Source organism: Ranitomeya variabilis, chromosome 1 (assembly GCF_051348905.1).
Source record: "Ranitomeya variabilis isolate aRanVar5 chromosome 1, aRanVar5.hap1, whole genome shotgun sequence".
Lineage (NCBI taxonomy): Eukaryota > Metazoa > Chordata > Amphibia > Anura > Dendrobatidae > Ranitomeya > Ranitomeya variabilis.
The window spans coordinates 914,830,371-914,852,898 of record NC_135232.1 but is presented as its reverse complement, the minus strand read 5'-3'; the positions used below and the strand labels follow the sequence as shown (position 1 = coordinate 914,852,898).

Below are 22,528 nucleotides of genomic sequence, written 5' to 3'. Positions count from 1 at the left end.
CTTTCATCAGCCAGACAGAACTGTCAGGGAGTAATAAGGAGACCTAATGTCCTCAGAGCCTTCATATCTCCCAAAGCACTTCCAGGATCATTTCTATCTGGCTTCAGTGCTTTATTTCTATTTGCCAGCCAATGTAGATTATTGTTCTGGAATCAATACAGCCTTACCAGTGTCAATAGTAAAGTTATCCTTATTGGATCCCTTTACGCAATGCATGCAGGAAGAGCTAACAATTTAGTAATATAGTAAACCTTACCTTTATCGACAGAAAGGCCTTCAAGAGGGGTCCGTAGAAAACGACCTGGGAGTCAGGTGAGAGCTCTAGCTCTACATGTAGCTTGTCTGGAGGCAGTTCAGAGGGGTCCAGTGCAGGTCGGATTAATGCCGTGGGAGACGTGACTCGCTCTGATGTTCTCTGGCAAGGTCTCAGCATTGATAGCATGGATTCTTCCATTTCTGATACTGAGAAAATAAAAAAAATGTAACATAGAAGAGAAAAAATGAGTGTTCCATTTTCACATCAATGAATGTTTGACAGCACCAAAAATAAATAGATAACATGATCAGTTACGGTCACTTACATGACTGTTTAAGTTGCTCATCAGCCTTTTGGGGATATATTGGATGCCAGGTATAGTCGATCTTTAACAGAACCGAGGGGACGGTCCAGCACTCCACCCATCCAGACCTTTCACACAAAGAAAGTCTCAAACAAGGACAATATAATGATATTCACATACACAAGGAGAATCAGTATGGAAGTCACAAGGACAGAGGCGGCAAAACAAGTCTTACCCGGCTTTCGTTACGTTTCTCCATTTCGGCTTGCAGTTTTTTTGCCCACTTTGATTCTCCGCCGAGTTGCAAGAGTCGGGACTGGTTTTATTCAGATGACTGTCTTTTACCAATGTAAGTAGGGAATATTTACTTGGGTGGCAGTCAGGTAAATACAAATGCAGATCTACATCTCCCCCCTAAAAAGGAAATGGAACATTTATCTGTATCTGGGTTCTGAGAATGTCGACATGCCCCCAAAGTCCAATACATAAATATATAAATGTACTGATTGTTTGCAATATTAATCAGTTTGTAGGTTCAAAGCATTTCCAGTTTGTCATACTAAGGGCTTGTGCACACACGGAGTACTTGCAGCGTTTTTTTAGGACGTTGTATTGTGCATAAAAACACTTTTTATGGTACCTGCAAAATAAATGAGACTTCTGAAATCTCATGCACAAGCTGCTTTGTTTTTCCTTGTATATTTTAACTATAAATGCGCTTTTTTCCCCAAATCTGCAGCACTGCAATTCTTTCAGTGTTTTCCAGTCATTAAAATGCATGCATAAAAAAGCAAGCGACAAAACATCAAAAACGGGTTTCTTGTTCGCTGCGTTTTTCCGGTCAAGTGATGCAATTTTAGTGCAGAAAAATCAGTTGCAAACATTCAACATGTGCACATACCCCAAGGTTAAAAACAATCATACACATGCTCAGTGGCTTCATTTTCCACACGGCCAAACCAAGAGACAGGTTTTCTCGTACAAATTGCTTAGTAGGTGACCTTTAAGGCAATGATACTCACTCTTAAGGAAAATCTAGTACTGCATGTACTTGGAACAAAATCAGTAAATGGCAGCGCAAAATCGATGTTTAATGTTTCTCCGCAGGCAGCCAGATACACTGGAATAACAAAAACACTCTATAAAATAAGGAAAAATCTATACAGGAATATTCAGCACACAAGAGAAATGGTGGAAGAAAGGAACCATCTAATATGGAGAGGAACACAAGTCTAGAACCACCCGAAAGCAAATATCTCATTATATGTGCAGAAAGAAGAAAGATCATTACTTGGGAACAAACAATATGTTCGCAGGCATTCAGACTAGGGCTTGGGGATTCGGCCTAAAAATAAAATCTACATTAAAAAACTTTAGACGATTTGCAATTTTATTCTTGTTTTTTTGTATACACAGTGAAGGCAAGTCTAAAATAAAAACAAGACTATAAAAACCCTCTACAACCCCCATTCCCTGATGCTTTTATAGAAGCACTTGCTGCTCCCTGTAGACAATGTGCTACCACACGTGAAAGCTGGGATTTCTCATGTTTGGACACATTGCAATCAGAAAGGCTTGAAAGCCGTACAGAAGTCACAGAATGAAGGCAATATTAGTAGTAATGCATAAGTCCTTCAAACAGATCCGTTTACATCCATCAAAAGTAAAAAATTAGTAGGACGTCAAAAGACAGAAGTCTTAGGGTACCGTCTCACATAACGATTTACCAACGATCACGACCAGCGATACGACCTGGCCGTGATCGTTGGTAAGTGGTTGTGTGGTCGCTGGGGAGCTGTCACACAGACAGCTCTCCAGCAACCAACGATGCCGAAGGCCCCGGGTAACCAGGGTAAACATCGGGTTACTAAGCGCAGGGCCGCGCTTAGTAACCCGATGTTTACCGTGGTTACCAGCGTAAACGTAAAAAAAAACAAACCGTACATACTCACATTCCGGTGTCTGTCCCCCGGCGTTCTGCTTCTCTCCACTGTGTCTGTGCCAGCCGGAAAACACAGCGGTGACGTCACCGCTGTGCTCACTTTCCGGCTGGCCGGCGCTCACAGTGCAGAGAAGCAGAACGCCGGGGGACAGACACCGGAATGTGAGTATGTACTGTTTGGTTTTTTTTACTTTTACGCTGGTAACCACGGTAAACATCGGGTTACTAAGCGCGGCCCTGCGCTTAGTAACCCGATGTTTACCCTGGTTACAAGCGAACGCATCGCTGGATCGCTGTCACACACAACGATCCAGCGATGACAGCGGGAGATCCAGCGACGAAAGAAAGTTCCAAACGATCTGCTACGACGTACGATTCTCAGCAGGGTCCCTGATCGCTGCTGCGTGTCAGACACAGCGATATCGTATGGATATCGCTGGAACGTCACGGATCGTACCATCGTAGCGACAAAAGTGCCACTGTGAGACGGTACCCTTAAAGAAGCCTGATGAGGGCTTCTGTATGCAGCGTTTGCCTTCCCTACCCAGAATATCGTGGATCTTTGGCATTCTGACCTCCTACTACTTCTTCATTTTTGAGTGATGACCAAGAAAACGTCTCTGCTGACTATCATTATCATGACACCGGCAGGGAACCAGGGAAGTGTTGCCACTGCAGCAAGTAGGAGAGCATAACATTTCATATATATTTTGGGTTATGTGACTGGTTGATAAGAGGAAGAATGCAAAAAATAAAACTAAAAATCCACACCAAAATCTGAATGATTTGCTGTGGATTTGTCATGCTGTGGATTTGTCATGCAGAGTTCCCTGTGGAAGCAAATCCATCACGTGTGAAGATGCCCTATGAGGATTCTACCTACCATTTCCATTGAACTGGAGACCGGTCAGGGGCAGGAGGTGACAGGCAAGGGGTCAGGAATAATCTTTATAGCAGTTGGAGCATTGGGGGCAGATGACAAGCAACAGGCAGTGTGCGGGGTTAATCAACAAATCAGGATGCAGGAGGGGTAGTAATGGGGGGTTATCCGGCAATGTCTTACTTGTCACATCAGTACTGGGTGCTGCCAGTGACATTACAACACGCATGCCTGATGAGACACGTGTGTGTGTCCAATCCTATTCCAATGGAGAGAACGTGTTGTGCACACAACCTGCTAATTGTGTGACATCATTGGAAGTAAGTGGCTCTGAACATCAACAGATAACCCCTTTAAAGGGACTCTGTCAGCACAGAATGGTGTTCAAAGTAAGTCCCACCACTCGGTGCTTTATGGCGGGGCCAATCATTTAAATACACCGTCCCACCTGCTTGGTTTCCATCTATCCCCACCACCACCCCTCCTTATTTGATTGACAGCTCTGGCTTCATAGCACCAGGGAAGGGTGGAGGTAGATGGAAACTAAGCAGGTGGGAAGGTGCATTTAAATGACTGTCCCCCACCATGAAGCACTGAGAGCCTGTATCTGATTTGAAAAGTCATTCTGTGCTGGCAGAGTCCCTTTAAATCAATTTACACACAGAGAGAGGTGAGAAGGAACGGCACTGACAATTCATTATGCAAGAAGGTCACAAACTGAAGTTGTGGGAACACTCTCTAGTACTGGAGGCCAGAGAACGTAACTGTAAGGAAGGCTTAACTACTGAGCAGAATATTCCTTAGGAATACTTTGCCCAAGCTTTATTGTCTTTCCTTTTACCTCCTAACAGCCTACACTGATAGGAGAAGCTGCAGGTAGACTCAGCAGACACTAATTAGATGCTCTCCCTGCACCTAAACTGCAGTGCCCCGGATATCGGAGGGTTAAGTTTGGCTGCATCGTTGCCACTTGCACAGAATACCACAGCTCCGGCACACAACTCTTCTAATTCTCTGCATCACTGGCAGGGCCCCAATTACTAGCTGCTACAAGAGTGTCTCCTGGCCGCACTCCACACACATGTGCCCGCGTAATCCAGGTGCTCTGCAGATCCGCAGATCCTCGCTTCTTCCAACAAAGCTTGTTTCCACAAACGGAAAAAAAAAGATGATGTTTACAGGGCTAAAATCAAATATTCGATTTTGCCAATCAGAATCAGGCGGACATGGAATGGTGAAGTTGTCAAATTCATTTGATATAATCCCCAACTCTAATTAAGATTGAAAGCATTTTCTTTCTAATTTTGGTAAATGAACATTAGACACAATGCTGTGCTGTCAGTGTCAGCAGCTGACAGTCATGTAAGATATATGACTCACTAACTAGGTATCCAATATGAAATATATGTATTATCCAGTGTACAATATTTCACGACCTTAGCCAGGCCAAGCATGTCTTATATTACTGATTACTTATGTTCTCACAATGGATTTTTTGTTTTTATCTAGTGGCCAATCTCCTTGACAAGCAACTCTGAATTGGTTGAATTTTTATTTTTTAATCCTCATTTTATCGGATGCAAATAGAAGTGCAAAAATGAGGACACTTCCATTTTGGAGCTAAGGGGCACAAATAAATCAGCAAAAGAGGGCAACAAAAAACAATGTAGTGTAAGACAATATACAGTGGGGAAAATAAGTATTTAATACACTGCCGATTTTTCAGGTTCTCCCAGCTACAAAAAAAATGGAGAGATCTGCTATTTTTATTGTAGGCACACTTCAACTGTGAGAGGTAGAACCTAAAAATAAAAACCAGAAAATCACATTGTATCATATGTAAATAATTAAATAGCTTTTTTTTTTTGCATGAAATAAGTATTTGATCACCTACCAACCAGCAAGAATTCTGGCTCTCAAAGACCGGTTAGTTATTCTTTAAAAAGCCCTTCTACTCTGCACTCATTACCTGTATTAGTTACACCTGTTTGAACTCGTTGGGCTACTTTCACACTAGCGTCGTGCACTGCACGTCGCTATGCGTCGTTTTGCTTGCAGGATGCGTTTTTTCTCCATAGACTTTTATTAATGACGCAGTGCGACGCATTGCCACACGTCGCAACCGTCGCCACCAAAAAACGTTGCTTGTAACGTAACCCCTGCCTCCCCGCACCTCACAATGGGGCAGCGGATGCGTTGAAAAACAGCATCCGCTGCCCCCGTTGTGCGGCGCTTCCACAGCTAGGGTCGGTGCGCCGCCACGTCGCATAGCGACATGCAGCGCACGACGCTAGTGTGAAAGTAGCCTTACCTGTATAAAAGACGCCTGTCCACATTCACTCACACTCCAACCTTTGCACCATGGCCAAGATCAAAGAGCTGTCTAAGGACACCAGGTACAAAACTGTACACTTGCACAAGGCTGGGACGGACTACAGGACATTAGGAAAGCAGCTCGAGCCAGCACAAGTCCAAGCCCATCTGAATGAAGTAAAGGAGGCATTGAAGAAGGTCATGTGGTCAGAGGAGACCAAAATAGAACTTTTTGGTATCAACCCCACTCGCCGTGTTTGGAGGAAGAAGAAAGAGGACTACAACCCCAAGAACACTGTCCCAACAGTGAAGCATGGTGGGTGAAACATCATACTTTGGGGGTGCTTTTCCGTAAAGGAGGAGGATGGATGGAGTCATGTATCGCTAGATTTTGGCCAACAACCTCCTTCCCTCAGTAAAATCATGGAACATGGGTCGTGGCTGGGTCTTCCAGTATGACAATGACCCGAAATACACAGCCCGGGCAACTAAGGAGTGGCTCCGTAAGAAGGATTTCAAGGGCCTGGAGTGGCCTAGCCAATCTCTAGACCTGAACCCAATAGAAAATCTTTGGAGGGAGCTCATACTCAATGATGTACAGCGACAGCCCAGAAACCGCAAAGATCTGGAAAAGATCTCTATGGAGGAGAGGGCCCAAATTCTGCTGCAGTGTGTGCAAAAGCGGTCAAGAAATACAGAAAACGTCTGACCTCTGTAATTGCAAACAAACAAAGGTTTCGGTACCAAACATTAAGTTCCATTTTCTATTGTATCAAATACTTATTTCTTGCAAATTATGTTAAAACCAAACATTGTGATTTTCTGGATACTCTTTTAGATACTGTCTCTCACAGTTGAAGTGTACCTATGATAAAAATTACAGACCTCTCCATTCTTTGTAAGTGGGAAAACTTGCAAAATCAGCAGTGTGTGAAATACTTATCTTTCCCACTCTATAGTGTTACTTGCCACTAAACAGGCATTATAGAGGGCTAGAAAGCAGCAATCTGCTGAAGTCCAGCAATGAATGGGGTTGGATAAGAGGAGTGGGAAGTCATTAAAGGTACCTTCACACTGAACAACTTAACAACGATAACGATAGCGATCCGTGACGTTGCAGCGTCCTGGATAGCGATATCGTTGTGTTTGACACGTAGCAGCGATCTGGATCCTGCTGTGATATCGCTGGTCGGAGCTAGAAGTCCAGAACTTTATTTGGTCGTCAGATCGGCGTGTATCGTTGTGTTTGACAGCAAAAGCAATGATGCCAGCAATGTTTTACAATGGTAACCAGGGTAAATATCGGGTTACTAAGCGCAGGGCCGCGCTTAGTAACCCGATATTTACCCTGGTTACCATTGTAAAAGTAAAAAAAAAAAAACAGTACATACTCACCTTCTGATGTCTGTCACGTCCCCCTAAGTCCGCGATGCTGCTCAGAGCTTCCTGCACTGAATGTGTCAGTGCCGGCCGTAAAGCAAAGCACAGCGGTGACGTCACCGCTGTGCTTTAGGGCCGGCGCTTACACAGTGCAGGGAAGCGGACGCCGGGGAACGCGACAGACACCAGAATGTAAGTATGTAGTGTTTGGGTTTTTTTACATTTACACTGGTAACCAGGGTAAACATCGGGTTACTAAGCGCGGCCCTGCGCTTAGTAACCCGATGTTTACCCTGGTTACCCGGGGACTTCGGCATCGTTGGTCGCTGGAGAGCTGTCTGTGTGACAGCTCTCCAGCGACCACACAGCGACGCTGCAGCGATCGGCATCGTTGTCTATATCGCTGCAGCGTCGCTTAATGTGACGGTACCTTTAGAGTTAGTTGGTTGCGTTACTCTAGGCCTCCAACTAGCTCTTTAAACAAGAACAAGTCAAGGCTAGGGATCTTGGCTCTCTTATCTCTTCCCATTGAAAAGGCTAAAAATCTTGGCTCTTTTATCTCTTCCCATAGCTGAGAAGGGCACTAGCCACAAAGCTCTAACTGGAAACATTTGATACCCTGCCTAAGGCTTCATTCATAATTCCCTTTTTATGTTCTGTCTCTTGCATTTAGAAAAACAAACCAGCTGAATTAATTTGCAAAATTGATCTGTTGATAACAGATGGAAATAGAGGAAAGCCTTTGATTACTATGGGATCAGCCTGGCTTCCATTTGGTCTCAGATTTTAGAAAAGAAGACAAAAACACCGCTTGCATCCACCCAGTAAATAAATTATTTTTCTCATAGTGATTTTCTTTTACAATAGGAATAAAAAAAATAATATAAATTGCAAATCACAGTGATCATATTGAGTTGCAGATAAAGTTAACATTTTAAAGGGAACCTGTCAGCAGGATTGTGCTGAGTAACCTGCAGACACTGTCAGAAGCCATACAGATGAATATGTAAGCAGACCACCACATAAAGCCCCCCTACAGGCCGCCCCGAAGCACGAGAATCTTATTAACTGAAATCTGACAAAAAAGATTAAACAACAACCACAAGATGGATTTCATCAACCAAGGATTCATTGTAATCGGTAAAATGGCGCCAACCTGACACTGTCTGTAGGTTACTCAGCACGGGTTCCCTTTAATCATATTTTATGGTGAGCGCTATAAAAAAATAAAATTGTATAGAACTGGACTACAGCCTGTATTCACAGCGTCTCTAGGACATGTTCAGATGCCTGGAGGAAGCCATGACTGTCATGAAGAAGCTGTAAAATAAGAAGGCAATCTATCCCCAGTGGAGATCTGCGGAGCATGTTTGAAATCCTCAACATGCCAGTTTCTCCATCAACAGGTAAACAACACGTGATTTTAGTGCGTTTCCGCACTAAAAATGCATGTAATCCACACATGACTAGATCAATAAAGTTTTGTCAACGCCAAATATCATAAACTATAAAAAAAACTAAAAAGAGACAAAACGCAATAAAAATACACGCTAACATACAATGAACAAAAGAAATGCAAGTAAACTAATTTACCTAATAGGTACAGAAATTCTGCAAAAAATCTGCAACATTGAAAACTGAGCAAATACTCATCATGGGAACATAGCCTTAGAAGTCAGGTCAAAATGAATATCATACCGTTGCTGCCGCCTCCTCCGCCCTGTCATACTTACCTGTCTTCAGCGTCCCGGCGCGCTTCTCCTTCTGCAGCGTCTTCCCCTCTGCGCTTGCCCCCAGTCTCTGCTACTCGTGCGCGCGCGCATACCAGGTTCAGAGCTGCGCGCACACTTCTAATCTTCTGTCGGCGCTCCTTTTCGTCCTCTCTATGGTCCTGGAGGACTAGTACCCGGAAGTCTGCACTCCTTATCGTCCTCTCGATGGTTCTGGAGGACTGGTACCCGGAAGAGCCGCGCTGCCTTAAGGTATTTAAACTACTTCCTGCCGTCCCTCTGTGCCTGGTGATCATTTGTTTCCTTCAAGTGCTCCTGGCCGCCCTTGATCTCTGTGTGTTCGTTACCCTCTGACTTTGGGTTAATCCTGTCCTCTCAGTACCCTGCCAGTCTCTTTGTTTCTTCAGTACCTCCGTCAGTCCCTGTACCGCTGCAGTACCTCCGTCAGTCCCTGTACCGCTGCAGTACCTCCGTCAGTCCCTGTACCGCTGCAGTACCTCCGTCAGTCCCTGTACCGCTGCAGTACCTCCGTCAGTCCCTGTACCGCTGCAGTACCTCCGTTAGTCCCTGTACCGCTGCAGTACCTCCGTCAGTCCCTTTGCCTCTGCAGTGCTTCGGCAGTGTCTGTGTTGCTGCAGTGTTCCCGCTATCCTTTTGTCCCTGTCACACCCGCTCGCTCTGTGTCTCTGCAGTACTCTCTTATCCTGTGGTCCTACCGTCTCCGCCTCTTCTTGGTCTTCTCCCATCCTGGTCCTCCAGCTTCCATGGCGATAGTCCCTCACAGGCCTGCCACTAACTCTCCCTGTATAGGGGGCGGTCTATCTGGTCAGCTCGTCCGTGGGGGGTTCGTCGTCGCGGTCTAGAGGGTCCACTTTCCGTTTTCCCTCCTTGAACCGTCACAATGAAAAGCTTAACCATATATCAAATACTTCATTTCTGTGTAGATTAGTTTCATCGGAGGTAGTATTTGTGCTTACAGGACCTTAAATATTAATCAGCAAGAACATGCTAAGTGATTTTTGGGAAGAAACTCACCGTTTTCTTGTTGCTTTGTTGAGCAATCTATCCAATTGTGTTGATTTGCTGCCCAGATCATCTCAAACTGATGAAACATGATCTTTAAGTTCCAAGTATATGGGACAAATGAAAACAAATCCGGTGGACTGTCACTTGACCAGTCTTGAATGAGGTCTATAATAAAAGTAAAATGACGAAATATAAATATTAAACATCAAATATACAGCTGGTACGGAAAGTATTCAGACCCCTTTAAATTTTTCACTCTGTTTCATTGCAGCCATTTGGTAAATTCAAAAAAAGTTCTTTTTTTTTCTCAATGTACACTCTGCACCCCATCTAGACTTAAAAAAAAACAAAACAGAAATGTAGACATTTTTGCAAATTTATTAAAAAAGAGAAACTGAAATATCACATGGTCATAAGTATTCAGACCCTTTGCTCAGTATTGAGTAGAAGCACCCTTTTGAGCTAGGACAGCCATGAGTTTTCTTGGGCAACAAGTTTTTCACACCTGGATTTGGGGATCCTCTGCCATTCTTCCTTGCAGATCCTCTCCAGTTCCATCAGGTTGGATGGTGAATGTTGGTGAACAGCCATTTTCTGGTCTCTCCAGAGATGCTCAATTGGGTTTAGGTCAGGGCTCTGGCTGGGCCAGTCAAGAATGGTCACAGAGTTGTTCTGAAGCAACTCCTTTGCTATTTTAGCTGTGTGCTTAGGGTCATTGTCTTGTTGGAAGATGAAACTTCGGCTAAGTCTGAGGTCCAGAGCACTCTGGAAGAGGTTTTCATCTAGGATATCTCTGTACTTGGCCAAATTCATGTTTCTTTCAATGACAACCAGTCCTCTAGTCCCTGCAGCTGAAAAACACCCCCATAGCATAATGCTGCTACCACCATGTTTCATTGTTGGGATTGTATTGGGTAGGTGATGAGCAGTGCCTGGTTTTCTCCACACATACCACTTAGAATTATCACCAAAAAGGTCTATCTTCCTCTCATCAGACCGGAGAATCTTAGTTCTCATAGTTTGGGAGTCCTTCATGTGTTTTTTAGCATACTCTATGCGCGCTTTCATATGTCTTGCACTTCCGTCGGGCCCGACTGGTGGAGGGCTGCAGTGATAGTTGACTTTGTGGAACTGTCTCCCATCTCCCTACTGCATCTCCGGAGCTCAGCCACAGTGATCTTGTGGGGTTCTTCTTTACCTCTCTCACCAAGGTTCTCCCACGATTGCTCGGTTTGGCTGGACGGCCAGGTCTAAGAAGACTTCTGGTGGTCCCAAACTTCTTCCATTTAAGGATTATGGAGGCCACTGTGCTCTTAGGAACCTTGAGTACTCCAGAAATTCTTTTGTAACCTTGGCCAGATCTGTGCCTTGCCACAATTCTGTCTCTGAGCTCCTTGGCCAGTTCCTTTGACCTCATGATTCTCATTTGGTCCGATATGCACTGTGAGCTGTGAGGTCTTATATAGACAGGTGTGCCTTTCCAAAACAAGTCCTATCAGTTTAATTAAACACAGCTGTACTCCAAGGAGTAGAATCATCTCAAGGAGGATTACAAGGAAATGGACAGCATGTGACTTAAATATGAGTGTCTGAGCAAAGGGTCTGAATACTTATAACCATGTGATATTTATTAAAAAAGAAAAACTGAACTATGAAACATTTCAGCTGTTTCCAGTCAAGTTGGGGTGCAGAGTGTACATTAATGAGAAAAAAATAACTTTTTTGAAATTACCAAATGGCTGCAATGAAACAAAGAGTGAAAAATTTAAAGGGGTCTGAATACTTTCTGTACCCACTGTCTGAGTAGGAACTTACATTTCATACATGAGAGAGACAAAATTTAAAGGGGTCTGAATACTTTCTGTACCCACTGTCTGAGTAGGAACTTACATTTCATACATGAGAGAGACAAATCCATATGGAACGCAAGCAGATTCAATAAGCCCTCAGCTGCCAGCACCGGGCTATGGTCAGTCCCCAGCAGGTACAGCTATCAGTACCGGGCTATGGTCAGTCCCTAGCAGGTACAGCTGTCAGAACCAGGTTATGGTCAGTCCCCAGCAGGTACAGCTGTTAGCATTGGGCTATGGTCAGTCTCCAGCAGGTACAGCTGTCAGCACCGGGCTATGGTCATTCCCCAGCAGGTACAGCTGTTAGCAGTGGGCTATGGTCAGTCCCCAGCAGGTACAGCTGTCAGCACTGGGCTATGGTCAGTCCCCAGCAGGTACAGCTGTTAGCGGGCTATGGTCATTCCCCAGCAGGTACAGCTGTTAGCAGCGGGCTATGGTCAGTCCCCAGCAGGTACAGCTGTCAGCAGCGGGCTATGGTCAGTCCCCAGCAGGTACAGCTGTTAGCAGCGGGCTATGGTCATTCCCCAGCAGGTACAGCTGTTAGCAGCGGGCTATGGTCAGTCCCCAGCAGGTACAGCTGTCAGCAGCGGGCTATGGTCAGTCCCCAGCAGGTAAAGCTGTCAGCACCGGGCTATGGTCAGTCCCCAGCAGGTACAGCTGTTAGCAGCGGGCTATTGGCAGTCCCCAGCAGGTACAGCTGTTAGCACCGGGCTATGGTCAGTACCCAGCAGGTACAGCTGTCAGCACTGGGCTATGGTCAGTCCCCAGCAGATACAGCTGTCAGCACAGGGCTATGGTCAGTCCCCAGCAGGTACAGTGGTCAGCACCGGGCTATGGTCATTCCCCAGCAGGTACAGCTGTCAGCACTGGGCTAGCGTCAGTCGCCAGCGGCGCAGGTCTTTTCTCACTCACACAGAAGTGCTGCTGTACTGGGGTAAATGTTTTCTTGCAGTTTCAATCATTGGCTGTAATAGTCACTTTGTACATTACCTTCAAACCTTTAAAAAATTATACTAAAGAAAACCTTACATCTACGTGTAAAACATAGGAACTACATGGTAAGTCAGTTGCAGTAATCCCTAATGCTTACATAAAAAGACAAACCATGTAACCTGAATGTATGCACCGGCCCCAATCAGCTGATTTCTGAACAAGCACTGGTCAGATGTAAGCAGAGTAAGTAGCAGAATAGGGCAGCTCAGTATATACAGTAGTTTAGTGGCCGCTGCCAAGTACTGCTGTTTACCTCTCAATTCACTTTTACGGAAGATGTCCGGCAGTACTCGGCAGCGGCCGCTACACAATGCACCATTTCATTTTTCCTTATCACAGCCTTTCATGTAGTCACCTAAAAAGGGCTAAAGTCATATCCTGGTTACAGCCCCCAGACCTGGTCGGCGGGGTCTGAACTACGTAGGAGATGTGGCTTTCTTAGGATTGGTGTGGCTTCCAATAATCAGGGTGTATGTATGACAACACTTGCAGGATGTTACGGAGGAATGGTTTTATAGGAATACATCAAATTTACCAATATGATGAAGTTACCTGTAAAAAAGTTTTTCTGAGCAAAAATAAAGTGGTATGTTGCCTTGTAGACTTCTAGTTCACATTGCCATGTCTGGGGCATATTCCACACCCTGGGATAGCTGGCATTTATATGAAACTACGGCAAAAGACAATCCAAGATTAGCATCTCTAAAACGAAATAAACCTGTACATATCTACTGCTTGTAAAAAAAAAAAATCTTCACTGTTATTTATTGCTGCCATTATTAGAGGGGCTGTCCCCTTAAAAAAAACAAAAACGCTTTCCTCAGGCAGTTTCATTGAAAATTTGAAAAATACAAGCAAACTGAGCTTTACCTTCCCATCCCGGGTCCACCGTTGTCTCCACCACTGCCTTGTGCTATGTTGCTTGGCCAATCACTGAGCTCAGGGACTCATGCTGCCTATATTGGCAGTGCTGCTGACCTCAGTGATTGCCTGCAGTGCTGTTGACAACATGTCACTGCTGCAGCCAAACAACATACAACGGAGCACTGTCGGACACACAAAGCTGGAAAGTAAAGCATACCCTGTTTTCTTAAAGCTAACTGTGGCTTGACAAAAGTTTTCATAAAGTGGAAAAGCCCTCTAAGTGACTATATATATATATATATATATATATATATATATATATATATATATATATATATATATATATATATATATATATATATATAAAAAAAACATAAAACCTTTAGGCTATGTCCACACGTTCAGAATTCCTTGCAGAAATTTTCTGAACAAAACCGGACTTTTTCCGCAAGAAATCCGCTCGCGTTTTTATCGTGTATTTTTCGCGGTTTTTATGCAGATTTTTCCGGAGCTTTCCACTACTATATTATATAGTGGCAAATCCGGCAATTTTCCGCAAAATTAATGAACACAATGTGCACAAAAATTGTGGATTGCATTCTAATAATAGGATGCTTAATGTAAGCTTTTTTAGTGTTTTTTACCGCCGAAAAAACTTGAAAAATCCTGAACGTGGCGCTATTGTAAATACAGTACCTGCATTTACCATGAACAATATTCGTGAGCATTGTATCTGATTTGTGCCATTCCTCTTTACCTGGAAAAATATGAAAAAACTGACAACTGGTTGTTACTAATTCCCTTTGTTAATAGGGCATGTCCGTACATGGACACTGGCCAGTCACTGCGGATATTTTGAGTTTGTAAGGACATATCCAAGGGGTATAATAATGTCCAAATGCCAATATATGCCTACATTTCCAGGAGGAATAACAGTAGCATTGCACAATGCAATATATGCTAAAACAAATGTCAAAAAAAGCTGTCGGCGAGAAAAAATGTACCAAAGTCATGCAAGGAAAACTTTGATAAAACAGCTATCTATAAGCAACTAACTGTCACGTGAAATTTCTATGAGAGAACTACGCAAGGCAGGGTCTGCCTGAAATGTTTTCTTAAATTTGTCAAAATGAAGTCAGATAGGAAAAGATCACTAAAACTTACTGCAAGCATTTCTGCTTCAAGTAGTGTCCTGTACTGCATACTCGTAGTGGTGTCTACATGTAACAGCTGCCCTTTGATTATGGGAGAATAACCTGAAAAGAGATAATGGCATAAGTATTATATACACACAGACATATTAAAATAAATATACCAGTGCTTCTCCAAAATTAGAATATCATCAAAAAGTTAATTTATTTCAGTTCTTCAATACAAAAAGTGAAACTCATTATATAGTCATTACAGAGTGATCTATTTCAAGTGTTTATTTCTGTTAATGTTGATGATTATGGCTTACAGCCAATGAAAACCCATAAGTCAGTATCTCAATAAATTAAAATACTTTATAGCACCAGCTTGAAAAATGATTTTAAAATCCAAAATGTTGGCCTACTGAAATATATGTTCAGTAAATGCACTCAATACTTGGTCAGGGCTCCTTTTACATCAGTTACTGCATCAATGCGGAGTGGCATAGAGGCGATCAGCATGTATTACTGCAGAGGTGTTATGGAAACCCAGGCTGCTTTGATAGCAGCCTTTAGCTCATCTGCATTGTTGGGTCTGGTGTGTCTGATCTTCGTCTTGACAATAATCCATAGATTCTCTATGGGGTTAAGGTCAGGCGAGTTTGCTGGCCAATCAAGAACAGTGATATTGTTGTTTTTCAACCAGGTATTGGTACTTTTGGCAGTGTGGACAGGTGCCAAGTCCTGCTGGAGAATGAAATTTCCATCTCCAAAAAGCTTGTTGGCAGAGGGAAGCATGAAGTGCTCTAAAATTTCCTGGTAGATGGCTGCGCTGGCTTTAGTCTTGATAAAACACAGTGAACTTACACTAGCAGATGACATGGCTCCCCAAACCATCACTGATTGTGGAAACTTCACACTAGACCTCAAGCAGCTTGGATTGTGTGCCTCTTCACTCTTCCTCCAGACTCTGGGACCTTGATTTTCAAATGAAATGCAAAATTTACTTTCATCTGAAAACACCTTGGACAACTGAGCAACAGTCCAGTTCTTTTTCTCCTTGGCTCAGGTAAGACACTTCTGGCGTGGTCTATTGGTCATGAGTGGCTTGACACAAGGAATGCGACACTTGTAGCCAATGTCCTGGATACGTCTGTGTGTGGTGGCTCTTGAAGCAATGACTCCAGCAGCAGTCCACTCCTTGGGAATCGCCCCCAAATTTTTGAGTGGCCTTTTCTTAACAATCCTTTCAAGGCTGCGGTTATCTCAGTTGCATGTACACCTTTTTCTACCACACTTTTCCTTCCACTCAACTTTCCATTTTTATGCTTGGATACAGCAATCTGTGAACAGCCAGCTTCTTTAGCAATGACCTTTTGTGGCTTACCCTCCTTGTGGAGTGTGTCAATGACTGCCTTCTGGACATCTGTCAAGTCAGCAGTCTTTCCCATGATTGAGGAGCCTACTGAAGGGACCATTTTAAACGCTTAGGAAGGCTTTGCAGGTGTTTTTTGTTAATTATTCTAATTTACTGAGATAATGACTTTTGGGTTTTCATTGGCTGTAAGCCATAATCATCAACATTAACAACAATAGATCATTCTGTTTGTAAAGACTATCTAATAGGAGTTTCACTTTTTGTACTGAAGAAATGAAATAAATTAACTTTTTGATGACGTTCTAATTTTGTGAGAAGCACCTGTAGGTAATATTGTGATATCTATTTATATAATTGCCTTACAATGTTTTCATTTCCTGTTCTGTCCAGAGGTCACAGTATCCCAGAATTCCAAGCGGAGGAAGTTCACCGACCGCCACATTGGGACACCCAAGAGATGGGTATTGCAATATGGAAACTGCTGCTGGTACCAACCTCCAGCGGAACACCGTCGCACCACACACACACTCTATACGCCGTACGCACCTCACACAATCTCTCACACACTCACGCAGCCTCTTGTGCGGTACCACCAGCAGAACACAGTCGTGAACACGCCGCCGCCAGGATCAGCTGAATGATTCACTGACTGTCGCCATCTTTGTACAGGAGGAGCGCATGCGCAGTTTTAATGTGACCGCCGCTATCTGTCTGCACAAAGATGGTGGCGGTCTGATATACTGCGCCTGCGCAAATTACATGCAGGTGCAGTGAATCATTCGGCTGATCCTGGCGGCAGATGCGTGACGTGTCTACGGACAGAGGAAGTCGGTCACATTATAGGGGTTTTCCCACGAACGAAAGTTCATTTTAAAAATTGACTGCGTCTGACTGTGTTGGGAGCATACCCCATCTCCTGGGCAGGGGAGGAAGCAAAAGATAATACTGACATTACAGCAGGGGATCACAGTGGATTCATTTTGTGAGGTAGAATATTTCACTGACTGTTTTTAAAAAATATTTTACCTCACAAAATGTATCCTCTGTGATCTCCTGCTGTAATGTCTGTATTGTCTTTTGCTTCCTCCCCTGCCCAGGAGCTGTGGTATGTTCGGTACACGGTCGACACAGAATATTTTTACAATGAACTTTTGTTCCTGGGAAAACCCCTTTAAAAAGCAAATATCAACGCCAACATGGCTCCTCATAAAAAGTACGCCAATGACAATGTAAGGAAAGCAGCAAAGGCACAACATCAAAGACAACACAGGGCAAATGAAACTCTTGAAGATCAACAGCATCGCTGGGACAAAAACAATGCATATCAGCGTAGGCGTCAAGCACGAGTCCCCTGATGCAAGTTATTAAGATTATCACAGGATGCCATTAGGCAACAACAGCGCCTCATGCCTGTCCCCATCGTGACATTACCGCCCTCCCGATGTGATAGAATCGGGCTTCCATCTAGTTACTTATAAAAGTGAAAAACTGGGGCCAAAGCAACATTTTAGAGTAAAAATAACAATTTATTTTTTTAAATTTGACTTTGTATTAAATTCCTGTGTAGAACCTGAAAGGTTAAAAAAAATTCCTGACAGCAGTTTTGAAGCATTTGAGAGGTGGAATTTTTAAAGTAGTATCAGTTTTAGGGAGTTTCCAATGTCTACGTTTTGCAAAATTCATTTAAACCTGAAAATTACAGGTTTTGTAAATTTCAAATAAAAAAAAAAATTATTTCACACTGTGAGGATTCTCCGGGAGTGAGCTGTCATGTGACTCAAGCAGGCTATTTGCAAACTTCCGGCAACATTTCGGCTTTGCCTATTTAGCTAGCACATGACCGTATGTATGCAAATCACATATCTGGGGTTACGCACAGACTTGTAGCCTAAGGTTAGCAAAATTAGGACAATCTGCTTTCTCTATTAACTGTGAAATTGCCCACTCTTGCTAGCCAACAGGTAGTTGAGGTGGGATAGAGGTGATTTAAAGAAGTTGTCCACTACTATAACCTTTTTTTTTTTTTTTCATAAATCTTGCTATTATGGGCCACTGAAAACATCTACTGTGTTTATTTTAGCAATATTACCTTTTATCATGCTGTAGCAGCACATTTTAGTGCTGGATTCAGCTCTCATGGGGTTAATCGACAACTTCCTTTCTCCTGAGTCATTGTGCTCTAATACTACAAGTTCCATGATGCATTGCACTGCTACTAAGCACGAACCTACCACACCCACTCCAAAACACACCCCAACCCCTCCCTCCTCTCCCTCCTCTAGCTTCAAAAAGATTTGTGATGTCATTTCTGTCCGACCTCCTCTTTTACATTTGTCCAACCCACACTCCATTACACAGATAGATAGAGGGAAAGATAGATAGATAGAGGGAAAGATAGATACAGTGGGGCAAAAAAGTATTTAGTCAGTCAGCAATAGTGCAAGTTCCACCACTTAAAAAGATGAGAGGCGTCTGTAATTTACATCATAGGTAGACCTCAACTATGGGAGACAAACTGAGAAAAAAAAATCCAGAAAATCACATTGTCTGTTTTTTTATCATTTTATTTGCATTTTATGGTGGAAAATAAGTATTTGGTCAGAAACAAACAATCAAGATTTCTGGCTCTCACAGACCTGTAACTTCTTCTTTAAGAGTCTCCTCTGTCCTCCACTCATTACCTGTAGTAATGGCACCTGTTTAAACTTGTTATCAGTATAAAAAGACACCTGTGCACACCCTCAAACAGTCTGACTCCAAACTCCACTATGGTGAAGACCAAAGAGCTGTCAAAGGACACCAGAAACAAAATTGTAGCCCTGCACCAGGCTGGGAAGACTGAATCTGCAATAGCCAACCAGCTTGGAGTGAAGAAATCAACAGTGGGAGCAATAATTAGAAAATGGAAGACATACAAGATCACTGATAATCTCCCTCGATCTGGGGCTCCACGCAAAATCCCACCCCGTGGGGTCAGAATGATCACAAGAACGGTGAGCAAAAATCCCAGAACCACGCGGGGGGACCTAGTGAATGAACTGCAGAGAGCTGGGACCAATGTAACAAGGCCTACCATAAGTAACACACTACGCCACCATGGACTCAGATCCTGCAGTGCCAGACGTGTCCCACTGCTTAAGCCAGTACATGTCCGGGCCCGTCTAAAGTTTGCTAGAGAGCATTTGGATGATCCAGAGGAGTTTTGGGAGAATGTCCTATGGTCTGATGAAACCAAACTGGAACTGTTTGGTAGAAACACAACTTGTCGTGTTTGGAGGAAAAAGAATACTGAGTTGCATCCATCAAACACCATACCTACTGTAAAGCATGGTGGTGGAAACATCATGATTTGGGGCTGTTTCTCTGCAAAGGGGCCAGGACGACTGATCCGGGTACATGACAGAATGAATGGGGCCATGTATCGTGAGATTTTGAGTGCAAACCTCATTCCATCAGCAAGGGCATTGAAGTTGAAACGTGGCTGGGTCTTTCAACATGACAATGATCCAAAGCACACCGCCAGGGCAACGAAGGAGTGGCTTCGTAAGAAGCATTTCAAGGTCCTGGAGTGGCCTAGCCAGTCTCCAGATCTCAACCCTATAGAAAACCTTTGGAGGGAGTTGAAAGTCCGTGTTGCCAAGCGAAAAGCCTAAAACATCACTGCTCTAGAGGAGATCTGCATGGAGGAATGGGCCAAAATACCAACAACAGTGTGTGGCAACCTTGTGAAGACTTACAGAAAACGTTTAACCTCTGTCATTGCCAACAAAGGATATATTACAAAGTATTGAGATGATATTTTGTTTCTGACCAAATACTTATTTTCCACCATAAAATGCAAATAAAATGATAAAAAAACAGACAATGTGATTTTCTGGATTTTTTTTTTCTCAGTTTGTCTCCCATAGTTGAGGTCTACCTATGATGTCAATTACAGACGCCTCTCATCTTTTTAAGTGGTGGAACTTGCACTATTGCTGACTGACTAAATACTTTTTTGCCCCACTGTAGATAGATAGATAGATAGATAGATAGATAGATATATAGATAGATATGTATCTATATATCTATGTCTATTTCCATAGATATGTCCATATCCATGTTTCTAAACCCCTTCACCCCCTGGAGTTTTTTTGTTTTCGTTTATCGCTCCCCTTCTTTCCAGAGCCATAATTTTTCCATCAATATGGCCATGTGAGGGCTTATCTTTTGCAGAACAAGTTCTACTTTTGAACGCCATCATTGGTTTTACCATGTCGTGTAACAGAAAATGTGAAAAAAATTCAAAGTGCAATGAAATGGCAAAAAAAGTGCAATCCCACGCTTGTTTTTTGCTTGGCTTTTTGGCTAGGTTCACTAAATGCTAAGGCTGTGTGCACACGTTGCGGATCTGATTGCAGATCCGCAGCGTTTTTTGCTGCACATTATTGCATCAAATCCGCAGTGTAGTGTACAACCAATGTAAGTCTATGGGAGCCGCAGACTTGTGCACATGCTGCTGAAAAAGCCGCACCGAATCCGCACCAAGAACTGCATCAAAACCGCACCAAAACTGCAAAACTGCACCAGGTTTTGATGCAGTTTTTGGTGCAGTTTTGATGCAGTTTTTGGTGCAGTTTTTATGCTTTTTTGGGTGCGGTTTATGCGCGGTTTTAATGCCGTTTTTGGAAATAAGTAAATAAACGGAAAATGTGCATGATTTGAATGGAAACATGCATGAAAAAATGGATTCCAAGGCCGGATTCATCATTTCACAGCTCAGTTTCATACTTTTTTTGCCGGATCCGTCGCTGTGCGTTTTTTCCCCGGACAGAAAAAACGTTCCTCTGTATGTGTTTTCCATCCGGCGGAAACAGCTTTTTTGACGGATCCGGCAAAAAACGGATGAAACTGTATGAGAAAAAGACGGATCCGTCGGGAAAAAAATGGATCCGTTTTTTTCAAAACTCGCCGGATTGTGCCTCACGGCAAAAACCTGATGTGTGAAAGCAGCCAAATATATGGATAGATACATCTATGTATCTATAGATATATCTATAGATAAATATATCTATAGATAGATATATCCATAGAGATATAATAGAAAGGCCGATGTTTCTATCAGGCTACTTTCACACTTGCGTTTTTCGCAATCCGTCTTTTTGGGAAAAAAACAGATCCTGCAAATGTGCTCGCAGGATGCGTTTTTTACCCATAGACGTGTATTAGTGAAGGATCGCGACGGATGGCCACACGTCGCGTCCATCGTGCAACGGATGCGTCGTGTTTTGGCGGACCATTGGCACATCCGTCACGTCTGCCATTTTCTACCGCGCATGCGCTGCCAAAACTCCGCCCCCTCCTCCCCGGACTTCAGAATGGGCAGCGGATGCGTTGAAAAACTGCATCCACTGCCCACGACGTGCACAAATTTCACAACGTGCGTCGGTACGTCGGCCCAACGCATAGCGATGGACCCGTGCCGACGCAAGTGTGAAACAGGGCTTAATGAGCGTTTAATTTAATAAAAAACTGAAAAAACGGCGTGGGCTCCCGCGCAATTTTCTGCGCCAGAGGGGGAAAGCCGACGGCCGAGGCCAATATTTGTAGCCTGCTATGAATATCAGCCCGCAGCTGTCTGCGTAGCCTTTACTGGCTATTAAAATAGAGGGACCCCCCCAAAAAAATGACGTGGGGTCCCCCTATATTTTATAGCCAGAAAGGCTACGCAGACAGCTGCGGGCTGATATTAATAGCCTAGAGAGGGGCCATGGATATTGGTCCCCCCCCCCCCAGCTACAAATACCAGTCCGCAGCCACCCCAGAAATGGCGCATCTGTAAGTCTATGTTCACATTAGCGTTCGGCGCCGCAGCGTCGCCGCATGCGTCATGCGCCCCTATATTTAACATGGGGGCGCATGGACATGCATTGTGCTGCGTTTTGCGACGCATGGGTTTTTTGGGCCGCAAGCGTTGGGCGCAGAGGACGCAGCAAGTTGCATTTTTTTTGCGTCCAACTTTCGGCCAAAAAGGACGCATGCGTCGTTTTAGCGTGCGTTTTGTTGCGTTTTTGTTTGCGTTGTGCGTTGCGTCTCCGACGCTGCGGCGCACAACGCAAATGTGAACGTAGCCTTAGATGCGCCAATTCCGGCACTGAGGCTGGTTTCACACTTGCGTTTTTGGACGCTGCGTTTTAGCGCTAAAAAACGCATGTGTTTTTTTCCTATACTTAACATTAAAAACGCATGCGTTTTTTCGCATGCGTTTTGACGCGTTTTCGGCAACGCATGCGTTTTTGAACACGCGCGTTTGCGTTAAAAACGCATGCGTTTTTATAGAAAAAAAACAGAAAAAACACTGAAAAACCACCCACCACCATCAGGGTGATAAAGGGATCCAAACCCTAACCCTAACCTCACCCCTAACCGTGTAATGAACATTTTATGACATAGTGCCACGATATTTCAGTGCCACGTATATAAGTGCCACGTATGTAAGTGCC

General features: G+C 43.7%; 1 protein-coding gene across 17 annotated transcripts in view; it reads right to left on the bottom strand.

The window, feature by feature from the left end:
- The window catches only part of BLTP1 (bridge-like lipid transfer protein family member 1), a 322,576-nt gene that overhangs the window by 225,575 nt on the left and 74,473 nt on the right, over window positions 1-22,528 (bottom strand). For all 17 annotated transcript variants that reach the window (XM_077279045.1, XM_077279047.1, XM_077279052.1 and 14 more), the window contains exons 13-19: window positions 14,703-14,794; window positions 13,227-13,344; window positions 9,841-9,996; window positions 1,583-1,680; window positions 796-974; window positions 582-688; window positions 257-462 (exon numbers count right to left, since the gene is read on the bottom strand). In XM_077279045.1, the coding sequence (XP_077135160.1) occupies window positions 257-462; window positions 582-688; window positions 796-974; window positions 1,583-1,680; window positions 9,841-9,996; window positions 13,227-13,344; window positions 14,703-14,794 (956 nt within the window). The remainder of the gene's footprint in view (window positions 1-256; window positions 463-581; window positions 689-795; window positions 975-1,582; window positions 1,681-9,840; window positions 9,997-13,226; window positions 13,345-14,702; window positions 14,795-22,528) is intronic.